The sequence below is a fragment of the Vigna unguiculata genome, chromosome 11 (genome assembly GCF_004118075.2).
Source record: "Vigna unguiculata cultivar IT97K-499-35 chromosome 11, ASM411807v1, whole genome shotgun sequence".
In the NCBI taxonomy this organism is placed as follows: Eukaryota; Viridiplantae; Streptophyta; class Magnoliopsida; order Fabales; family Fabaceae; genus Vigna; species Vigna unguiculata.
In genome coordinates, this window is record NC_040289.1 from 18,529,032 (window position 1) to 18,541,385 (window position 12,354).

A 12,354-nucleotide genomic window follows, 5' to 3' on the forward strand; every position below is an offset into this window, starting at 1 on the left:
TGACTTGTTGACTATAGTTGACTTGACTTAAGCCAACATGCTAATCAATGTTTATTTGCTTTGTAGGTTAATTAGGAGTAAGAAAGCAGTGTTAGGTGGCGCATGATGATTGGGGAGCATAAATGATGTGGAGGAGAGAGTAAAGCAAAGGCATAAAGCATAAAGTAAAAGGCATGAAGCAAGTGTACCTATGTACCTTTGGTTTCCTTTGTTTTTAGCACACTTTGACCACTTTTTGGAGACATATGAGACACATTCTTTGTCTCCTTTTGTGCTAGAACGAAATTAGCCTTGCACACACCATAGTTAGCTCTTTTGTCTCTCATTTTTGTAACCTTATTTGACCTAGTTTCTAGAAGCTAGGGTTAGGTTTTTGTAGAGACATCCTTAGGTATCTTTTATTTGCTTAGAGGCCCTTAAACTCTTCTATATAAGGGGTGCTCCTAGACATGTAAAAGTGTTGAACATTTTGAAGTAAAAACACTCTTGTGTCTCAACCATTTGTGAGAGTTTCCTCCCTTGGGAGTGAATACTTTTAAGCCTTATCTTGCATAGCAAGTGGCGGCACACATCCACTCATCTTCAAGGTTGCCATGGCTTCTAGCCTAGCCTTGTAGTGGCGTGCTTCTCACATTTTTACCATTTCTTTCCTTTCCATTTTATGTTTTCTTCTTCCTTTAATTGTTCTTGGTTTTCTATGGTTTATGTGCTTTCCATTTCCTTTTTGTTTTGAATCAATCCATCATCTTCTTCTCTTGAGCTTTGTGAAAGGAACCTTCACATCTAGATAGCTTGCTATCTTAATGTCAAGTGGGGATTTCACTTAGCTTTCTTAATCAACTCACACCATTTTCAATAATCTTAAAAAGGAACAAGATAATCCTTCATCAAGATGTTTAGGTTAGAACTGGTAAAACTTAGGCTAACTCGGCCTAGGGTGAATACTTGACTACCTTGGTATATGTATTGTTTACTTATTTGGTCGAGTTTGGCTAGGTGTGATACAAGCTAAAAAACAGGTTGGGATAAAAGAAAAAGAAAACTAGCTTGAAGCATATACCTGTGTGCCATAGTCATTTGAATAAAATGTGTCTTAAAAACTGTGATGGTGTTGTTAACTAAAGTTGATTATTTTAATTATTGTATTTGCAGGTGGATTACTTGCTTGGAGACAACCCCTTAAAGATGTCGTACATGGTGGGGTATGGTCCAAGGTACCTAAGAAGGATACACCATAGGGGTTCATCTTTACCGTCCATTGGTGTACACCCTGGAAAGATCCAATGTCATGCAGGTTTCGGTGTCATGAATTCACAATCCCCTAACCCAAACGTTATAGTGGGGGCTATTGTTGGTGGACCGGACCAACATGATAGGTTCCTAGATGAATAGTTAGATTATGAGCAATCAGAGCCAACCACATACATTAACTCACCCCTTGTAATCTTTTAATTATTAGGATGAATTTCTCAATAAACATTCATACAAAAATTAAGAACATGATCAATTAGGTTTTTTTAGCAGAGTGAGCCGAAAGTTGAATGTGATTCTTCGTAGGCTTATTTTTAATTTGTATATATGCAATCTGAATTCTGTTGATTTGTTTGTGCAGGATTTTTTCTTTGACAAAATCTGTGGAATGCATGGGTTGAAGACTCTTCACTTTTTTTCGTTCATCATTACCCATTACCCAAGCACAAGTGATAAATATTAGTTATTTCATATTAATATTAGTATAATGTATTTATGCTGAAAACTGGCAAGAAAAGTTAATTATTCCTTCTTCATGGAATCAGAATTCAGTAATCAGTGCGAGTTGTTTACAACTGTTTATTTAATATAAGTGTATTTATAACGTCATCATTTCTTATATTTCTTCTTCCTATTACTCAATCACCATTTTGCACAAAACCATATACATCCAACTTTGGTTTTATTGAGCATACATATATTTTGATAGAGAAGAGAAATAGATTAATGCATACGGTAAATATATTGTGGTTAGAATATAAATGCATAAAAATGTATTAAGGTGGAGATTAAGTTAAGTTGTTAATTTGACTAAATAGTTCATTGGAAGGATTAAGCCTTCACTAATTGTTATAAACAAGTTTAAAAGAACTTTTTAGCTACAACCACTTGCTAAGGATGAACCAAAGATTTGTTAGAAATTTGCTAGAAATTGTTAGGGATTAGCTAGAAATTTGCTACAAACATTTTGCTAGGGATTAGCGAGGGATTTGCTACAAACATTTTGCTAGGGATTAGCTAGGGATTTGCTACAAATAATTTGCTAAGCATTAACTAGAGATTTGCTACAATTAGTTTGCTAGGGAGTGGCTAGAGATTTGCTACAAACATTTTGCTAGGGATTAGCTAGGGATGTGCTACAATTAGTTTGTTAAGGATTCGCTAGGGATTTGCTACAAACATTTTGCTAGGGCTTTGCTACAACCATTTTGCTAGGGATTAGCTAGAGATTTCCTACAAATAGTTTGCTAGGGATTAGCTAGAGATTTGCAACAAATAGTTTGCTAGGGATTAGTTAGCGATTTGCTACAAACCGTTTGCTAAGGATTAGCTAGAGATTTTCTACAAACCGTTTGCTAGGGATTAGCTAGAGATTTACTTCAAGTAGTTTGTTAGGGATTAGCTAAGGATTAGCTAGGGATTACCCAGGGAGTAGTTCCCTCACTAATTAGCTACCTATAATTTAGCTAAGGTTTAGTGTCCTTGTTGTTTCCTCACTAATCCTTCGCTAAATCATTTAGTGAGGGATCAGCGAGGGATTAGCTAGGGATTGTTCCCTCGCAAATCTGGAAATTTGTTGTAGTGTAGACATGTAAAGGGGTTGAACATTTCGAAGCATAAACACTCTTGTGTCTCAACCATTTGTGAGAGTTTCCTCCCTTGGGAGTGAATACTTTTAAGCCTTATCTTGCATAACAAGTGGCGACACACATCCACTCATCTTCAAGGTTGCCATGGCTTCTAGCCTAGCCTTGTAGTGGCATGCTTCTCACATTTTTTACCATTTCTTTCCTTTCCATTTTATGTTTTCTTCTTCCTTTGATTATTCTTGGTTTTCTATGGTTTATGTGCTTTCCATTTCCTTTTTGTTTTGAATCAATCCATCATCTTCTTCTCTTGAGCTTTCTGAAAGGAACCTTCACATCTAGATAGCTTGCTATCTTAATGTCAAGTGGGGATTTCACTTAGCTTTCTTAATCAACTCACACCATATTCATTAATCTTAAAAAGAAACATCATAATCCTTCATCAACCACGTCCAGCACCACCACCACCACCACAGTCACCACTCCCACCACTGCACCGCCATGGCCACTATAGCCACCATGACTACCACTACAACCACCACTAACACTACTAACACCACCACCACCCGGATACCATCACCCCCTCCACCACGAACAAAAACAATACATTGGTGAGATTGCTTCGGGATTTGGAGTTGTCTAGGAAGGATACCTTTGAATAATTGATAAAAGACAAGGAGTAAAGTGACCTAAGAATCCAAGAGCACATTCAAAGGCTTGAAGCTAAAGAGCAAGAAAGAGAGGCTAGAAAAAGAGGGCATTCTAGGCGCAACCCAATACAAGAGAAGCAAAGTCCCAAGATTCCTAAGTTCTATGGTGGAAGTGATCCCAAAATCTTCCTTGATTGGGAAGCTAAAGTTGATCAAATTTTCAATAAAAATCATGTAAATGATCAAGCACAAGTTGATCTAGTTGTTTTAGGAGTTTTGGAGTATGCCAATACTTGGTGGCATAAAGTTTGTAAGAATTGTAACCAAGGGCCACCCACGGCTTCTTGGATGGACATTAAAACTCTTATGCGCGCTAGATTTGTTCCTCCCTCCTATAGAAAGGAACTTCTTTTGAAGCTCCAAAGGCTTCACCAAGGTTCTATGAGTGTGAGTGAGTACTTTAAAGAACTAGAGTCTCAAATGCGTAGGATTGAAATAAAAGAAACTAACACAGAGAAAATAAAAATATTTGTGAGTGGTCTTAGGAGAGACATAAAAGACCAAGTAGAGTTGTATGAGTACTCCACTCTTGAAATTGTTTTTACACATGCCCTTGGGATTGAAATTCAATTGAAAAGAAAAAGAAGGGCAAAGAAGAGTTACTTACCCAACCACTACTTTAGTCACTCATGAAAGGGAAATGATAAAAAGAAACATGATAAATTCCCTTCTAACTCTCATCAAGAACCACCAAGTAAAAGTAAGTCACCAAGTGATCACATTCACCATTCTACTTCTCAAAGATCAAGTTCCATTAAATGTTTTAAATGTTTGGGTTATAATCACATTGCTTTAAATTGCCCAACCAAAAGGACCATGATCTTAAAGAAGAGTAATGATGTTGAAAGTGAACACTCATCTCCCCATTCTCTTTCAAAAGAATCTTCTTCCTCCAGTAAAACTAAAATTTTTGAGAAAGACCCTATGTTATTAAGGCGCATGATAGGTCAAGATCAAAGTGAGATTGAGCCAACTCAAAGAGAAAACATTTTTCAATCTAGATGCAAAATTAACAAATGGGTTTGCTCTCTAATTATTGATGGAGGAAGTAGTACCAAAGTAGCTAGCACAAGGTTTGTGGAAAAGTTTAGCTTAGAGACCATTCCTCATGTTAAACCCTCACCACATCAACCACCACCACCACCATAACCACCACCATTACCATCACAATCACCACAACCATCACAACCACGACAACCACCTCCACAATGACAACCATAACCACCACCACGACCACGAGCACCATCACCACCATCACAACCATCACCACCATGACCATATCACTATCAGGACCACTACCACCACCACCTTCACCACTACCACCACGGCCACCACCACCACCACAACCACCACCACGATCACCACCACCACCACCAACATGAGCACCACCACAACCACCAACCCCACTACCACCACCACGGTCACCACCACCACGACCATAAGCACAACCACCACCTCTACGGCCACCAATACAACAACCACGACCACCAACACCATCACCAACATCATTACCACTAACACCACCACCACCACCACAACCACCACCAACACGGCCACCAGCACCACCACCACCACAATCACCACCACCACCACCACCACTACCACAACAGCCACCAACACCAAGGCCACCAACACCACCACCACTAGAACCACCAACCCCACCACCACCATCACGGTCACCACCACCACGACCATCACCACAACCACCACCTCTTCGGCCACAAATAGAACCACCACGACCATCACCACCGTCACCATCACCAACATCATCACCACCAGCACCACCACCACACCACGCTCACCACGACCACCACTACCAGCACCACGGCCACTGTGTCCACCATGACCACCAGAACCACCACCTCCTCTACCATTAACACAAGCACAGCGATCACCATTAACGCCACCACTATGGGCACCATCACCACCACCACCATGGCAACCACAACCACCACCACAACCACGACCACCACTACCACCACCACCATTGCCACCACCACCACGACCAACAACACCACCACAGCCACCACCAACAACACCACCACCACGACAACCACCACCACAGGCACCACCACCACCACCAACACAAGCACTACCACAAGCACGGGCACCACCACCACGACCACCACTACAACCACCTCCACCACCACCGCCATAACGACAACCACAACCACCACAACCACCACGACCATCACCACCACCACCACCACCACCACGGCCACAACCACCACCATCACCACCGCCACCACCATCACGACAACCACGACAACCAACACCACCACCTCCACCACTACCACCACGACCACCACCATGGCCACCACCACCACCACCACCCCTACCACATCATGACCACTGTATCACCAACACCACCACGTTCATAATCACCATTACCAATATACCACGTCCACCACAAAGGCCACCACTACCAACACAACCACGACCACCATCAACACCACCACCATGACCATAACCACAACAGCAACCATAACCACGACCACCCCTACCCCCACCACCTTGGGCAACCCCACCACCACCATAGCCACCACCACCACCACCACCACCACCACAATAACCACCACCACCACCGCCACCACTACGACCATGACCATAACCACCATAACCATCACCACAACCACCACCACCATCACCGCAATAGGGATCAAAACAACCACTACCACCACCACCATCACCACCAGCACCAGCACCACCACAACAACCACCACAACGGCCACCTCAACCACTACCCCCACCACCACCACCACCATCACCACAACCAACATCACGGTAACCACCACCACCACCAACACAGGCACAACCACCACAACAACCACGGCCACCACCACCTCCTCCACCACCACAGCCACCACCAACTACACTATCACCACCACAACCACCACGACCATCACCACCACCACCACCACCACCACCACGGCCACAAACACCACCATCACCACCGCCACCACCATCACGACAACCACCATCACCACGACAACCACGACAACCACCACCACCACCTCCACCACTACCACCACGACCACCACCATGGCCACCACCACCACCACCACCATCACCACCCCTACCACATCATGACCACTGTATCACCAACACCACCACGTTCATAATCACCATTACCAATATACCACGTCCACCACAAAGGCCACCACTACCAACACAACCACGACCACCATCAACACCACCACCATGACCATAACCACAAAAGCAACCATAACCACGACCACCCTACCCCCACCACCTTGGGCAACCCCACCACCACCATAGCCACCACCACCACCACCACCACCACCACAATAACCACCACCACCACCGCCACCACTACGACCATGACCACAACCACCATAACCATCACCACAACCACCACCACCATCACCCCAATAGGGATCAAAACAACCACTACCACCACCACCATCACCACCAGCACCAGCACCACCACAACAACCACCACAACGACCACCTCAACCACTACCCCCACCACCACCACGACCATCACCACAACCAACATCACGGTAACCACCACCACCACCAACACAGGCACAACCACCACAACCACCACGGCCACCACCACCTCCTCCACCACCACAACCACCACCAACTACACTATCACCACCACCACCACCACCACCATCACACCCACCACCATGACCAGCACCACCTTCACCTCCTCCTCCACCACCACCACCACCACCATCACCACGACCTCCACCACCACTATCACACTCACCAGCACGGCAAGCACCACCTTCACCTCCACCACCACCACCACCACGGCCACCACCAACTACACTATCACCACCACCATCACCACTATGACCACCACCACCACCACCACCACCGTAACCACAACTACGGCCACCACCACCGCCACCAGGACGGCCACAAGCACGCCCTCCACCACCACGACCACGACCACAACCATCACCACCACCACCACCACCTCTACGACCATCACCACAACTACCATCACGGGAACCACCACCACCACCAACACAGGCACCACCACCACAACCACCACGGCCACCACCACGACCTCCACCACCACGACCATCACAACCACCACATCCACCACCACCTGCACCACCACCACCACTGATGAGCGAGCTTTCGCGTATAATCGAATTAATCGGCACGCGAACACTCCACATATGTCGATCTAGGCAACGAAAGTTATCAAATCTGATGTGACCCCAATAAGGCTTATAGCATTGGGCCAATGCCTAGGCCTATTCATTTTAATTTCTTTTATTTTCTTTTATTTTAATTAAATAAATGTGTTCTAATTGGGTTTGTTTGCTAAATGCAACCTATTTTCTAAGCTGCCAATTATTGAAGAATTGGCATTGGGTTTGTTTCTCCAGCACATCACACAGATCCAGCCACACCTCTTGCACGTCAATATTCATCATCATATGTGGGCCAGATTATGTCTGCATCCACGACCCAATTCCTGCTGCGCATGGATCGGTAATTTCTCTGTCGTAGCCAACATCATCTCTTTTGTTAGGCCCCAAGGAGGAGAGCACGCCTTTTTCCTGCAGCGTCTCCAAACCAACTAATACATTGCATCACATGGGCCCAACAACAAATTCTTTCCTCCGCGTGCAACATGCGTTTTCTTTCTTCATTTCAATTCAGCTTGGGCCGAGACTCCTGCATAATGCGCTGCAGCCCAATTTGTGAGTGCCGTAGAGTTCCTACCTCACTTTTCATTTCTTCACACTTAGGGTTGCCGCTGTCACGAGTTTCACCATCTATTACCCTCACGCGAACCCTTCTTGCTCATGCATTTTCTCCTTTTTGCTTATGCTCCATCCAGTCACGGTTCCAAACCTAGAGCTTCGTTAGGGTTTCCCTTCTTCGCCGTTAGGACCTTTTGTTAGACGACAACCATCGTTTTCTTTCCTTCCATTCTCCGTTGCCTCTCTTCTATAAAGAGGCAAACCATTGTTTGTAAACATTTAGCTTTTGATGAATGAGATATTCGGTAGAGATCACTCCTGTCGTTCATCAGCTCAACATAAACCCTAGGTTAGGTCGTTACCTACTCGGGTTGCCCCAAACCAGTGAGAAACCGGAGCTAACCGAGCATCATCTTCATTCCGCTGCGTTTCCCTCACTCTTTGCGAGATTCAATCGGTTGAACACCGAATGTGAGAGGTTTTCCGGCAACTATCGCGACGGAGGAGCCTCATCAAAATCGGCACTCACACGTCTCTAGTGGGGAAGTCTCATTGGTTGGGATCCTAGGAGGTGAATACCTCAAGTAGAAGGTGAGTTAACATGAAAGGGGATTAAAATCTCTCTCATTCATCAAAGCTTACTATTACAATGGTTTAGCTTGCCTTTTATAGATGAAGGCAACCAGTGAAACAAAAAAGAAGAAGGATTTTAATTCATTTCACAATCTCAAAATCTGGACATGTACGAATTGGGAAGGCAAGTAATGAATCAGGCCACAATAGAGGCACTCAAAAGTAAATAAAATCTTGATACCACTACTGCATTCAATTGAACCAGAAATAAAACAGCAAACTGAACAGGTTGGATGACATTCAAATGAACCAGATATAAAATAGCAAACTGAAACAGGTTGAATGACAATAATCTGATAAAACAGAAGTTATTAAGCAAAGTCAGGCCAGACGAACTACTACACTTAAGATACATAGGAAATCTCAAAAACACTAGACACTAGGCTAATCACAGATAACAAGAAATGTGATCGAGCTGTCAAATAAGAGAAATGAACTGCAACGTTTCCATTCAGATTGAAATAACCAAAGAATGCATAAGATTTTACTCAAATAGTTTGGCAAATCGAAACAACAGAATATGAATTGAAAATAGGCAAATATACAACATCAAACGTAATAAACTGATTGGCTCGCACTTTTAAAATCCAAATTCTTGCATAACGTATGTGAACAACGGCAATCAACAGAAAAACACCATAACAAAATCAGCCTTAGCATTAACTAAACCAATTGATTTCCACTATATTTATCTGAACATAGACAGATCAATCACAGATATGGAATCATTTAGATATGGTTCAGTCGACAAGCATCACTGGCCAAACATACACACCTCAACCAATAATAGGAAATACTAAACAATGAAGCAAAGAAGAAAAGCTTAGCACGAATGAAAACAGAAAATAGTGACAATGTATACTGCAGAACAATTGCTATTGATCTACTAGCAATTAAAGAACTCCACAAAACATATGAAACTAAGGATGTGATAGACCAAACATGGACTGAAAAACAGACAAAACAGTGAACAATACTCAAATTAGGCAACACTACTATGGAATTATCGACAAATAAAACGAACTAAACAAAACCTAAGACAAAAACACGAGATTATAAAATTCAAAACTAGGTAATCAAAACTGAAATTAAACCTACTTGACATACAATGGTTTGGCTTGCCTTTTATGGATGAAGGCAACCGGTGAAACAGAAAAGAAGAAGGAACGCCGTCTAACAAGTTCCTAACAGCAAGAAGGGTGAGGTACCTAAGTGAGAACCCTAATGGAGGGCATCCAGAAGCAAACCCTAAAGCTAAGGGGTGAGACGCGTGAAAGATAGATGGATTGTGACTAAGAACAACCATTGAATGCATGTGCATAACCCTAGCCCCGCCGCTTGGACAAGGAAGAAAGGTTTGTTATGGTACTGTGCATGCGAAATAGAAATTGGATGCGCGTGAGAAACCTAGCGACAGGTGTAGTGAAGTCACAACTTAATTGTTTGATAAAATTGGGCTGGCAGATTCAAATGGAGGAAGCCCCGAAGCACACGAAATGGTCCGTCTTCAATCAACAATTTTAGAAGCCCACAACACATGTAAAGGCACGCGTGATGTTCACAGAAATAGATCTTGGGCTGCTTCATAGAAGGTTGGTATCCACGTGACAAGAACCCAAAGCTTGGATTGATCGTCAATTGGGCTGCAATTTGTGTGCTAGAAACGTAGCAGTATATTCGTTGGTATGCGGGAATGGCTGCTCGAGGCCCCAATGCAAGAGGGGTGTTGAAACCTGGTATGTGTTGAGAAGGCATGGAGAAGAATGGGTCGCAAGCTCAATGTCAACACTTCTATAATTGGTAGCTTGGAAAATGGGTTGCATTTGACAAAAACAAACCTAATTAGAGCAACATTTATTTAATTAAAATAAAAGAAAATAAAAGAAATGGCCTAGCCAATGGCCCAAGATATGAAAAGCCTCTTAGGGTGATATTCATCAACCACCACAGCCACCACCACGACCACGACCACCACCAGTAAGGCCACCACCACCACCACTACCACCACCACCGCCACCACCCCCATCACCACCACTACCACCACCATCAGAACCCCCATAATAACCACCACCACGACCACCACCATCACTACGGCCACCACCACCACTACCACCACAAAGCAACCACCACCACGACCACCACGGGCACCATAACAACCACTAAAACGAAATGCCACTAACCCAAACTTGTATCACAACCAAGCAAGCAGAGCAACCTAATAACCATTCGTGCAACATACCAACCTAAAGCTACAAACAATAAGATACCAGCCTAAAGCTACCAAAAATAACATAACAGCCTAAAGCTACAAACAATAACATACCAGCCCAAAGCTACGAAAAATACAAACACAGCGGCCCAAACTCATAAAAACATACCAGCCCAAAAATGCAAGACATAGCGGCCCTAAAAGCGCATAAGCATAGCGGTCTAAAGGGCGCAAAAACATAGTGGCCCCAAAGCAGCAATACGAACCTAGCGGCAAGGCACTCACGATAAGTCTATACGTCATTATGCTCCTCAAGATTGGGGGCTGGTATGACAATAGGGTATACAGCCAAATGCCACAAATGAAAATTGCAAACACAAAAACATAGCGACCCCAAAGACAAAATACGAACCTAGCGGCAAGGCACTCTCAATAAGTCTATACGTCACTTCATTCTTCAAGACTGGGAGGCTGATGGTGTGGGTTAATTAAGAAAGCTAAGTGAAATCCCCACTGGACATTAAGATAGCAAGCTATCTAGATGTGAAGGTTCCTTTCACAAAGCTCAAGAGAAGAAGATGATGGATTGATTCAAAACAAAAAGGAAACGGAAAGCACGTAAACCATAAAAAACCAAGAACAATTAAAGGAAGAAGAAAACATAAATTGGAAAGGAAAGAAATGGTAAACAAAATGTGAGAAGCACGCCACTACAAGGCTAGGCTGGAAGCCATGGCAACCTTGAAGATGAGTGGATGTGTGCCGCCACTTGCTATGCAAGATAGGGCTTAAAAGTATTCACTCCCAAGGGAGGAAACTCTCACAAATGGTCGAGACACAAGAGTGTTTTTACTTCAAAATCTTCAACCCTTTTACATGTCTAGGAGCACCCCTTATATAGAAGAGTTCAGGGGCCTCTAAGCAAATAAAAGATACATAAGGATGTCTCTACAAAAACCTAACCCTAGCTTCTAGAAACTAGGTCAAATAAGGTTACAAAAATGTGAGACAAAAGACCTAACTATGGTGTGTGCAAGGATAATTTCGTTCTAGCACAAAAGGAGACAAAGAATGTGTCTCACATGTCTCCAAAAAGTGGCCAAAGTGTGCTAAAAACAAAGGAGACCAAAGGTACATAGGTACACTTGCTTCATGCCTTTTACTTTATGCTTTATGCCTTTGCTTTACTCTCTCATCCACATCATTTATGCTCCCCAATCACCATGCACCACCTAACATTGCTTTCTTTCTCCTAATTAACCTACAAAGCA

The 12,354-nt window shown here is 43.5% G+C and overlaps 1 protein-coding gene across 1 annotated transcript; it reads right to left on the reverse strand.

Moving 5' to 3' along the window:
• Positions 1-4,658: 4,658 nt before the first annotated feature.
• Positions 4,659-11,386, reverse strand: LOC114170228 (glycine-rich protein DOT1-like). The gene is made up of 5 exons (XM_028055718.1): positions 11,253-11,386; positions 7,196-7,369; positions 5,313-5,456; positions 4,964-5,061; positions 4,659-4,855 (listed from the first exon to the last, which is right to left on the reverse strand). Exons 1-5 carry the CDS (start codon positions 11,384-11,386, stop codon positions 4,659-4,661), a joined length of 747 nt encoding a protein of 248 aa, XP_027911519.1.
• Positions 11,387-12,354: the final 968 nt, after the last annotated feature.

Coding starts and splice junctions, on each gene's coding strand:
- LOC114170228 (XM_028055718.1), bottom strand. CDS start 11,386: ATGACGTATAGACTTATCGTGAGTGCCTTGCCGCTAGGTTCGTATTGC. Junction 5,457..7,195: donor GGTGCTGGTCATGGTGGTGG/GTGTGATGGTGG, acceptor TGGTGCCCATAG/TGGTGGCGTTAATGGTGATC. Junction 5,062..5,312: donor GTGGTGCTGGTGGTGATGAT/GTTGGTGATGGT, acceptor TGGTGGTGTTAG/TGGTAATGATGTTGGTGATG.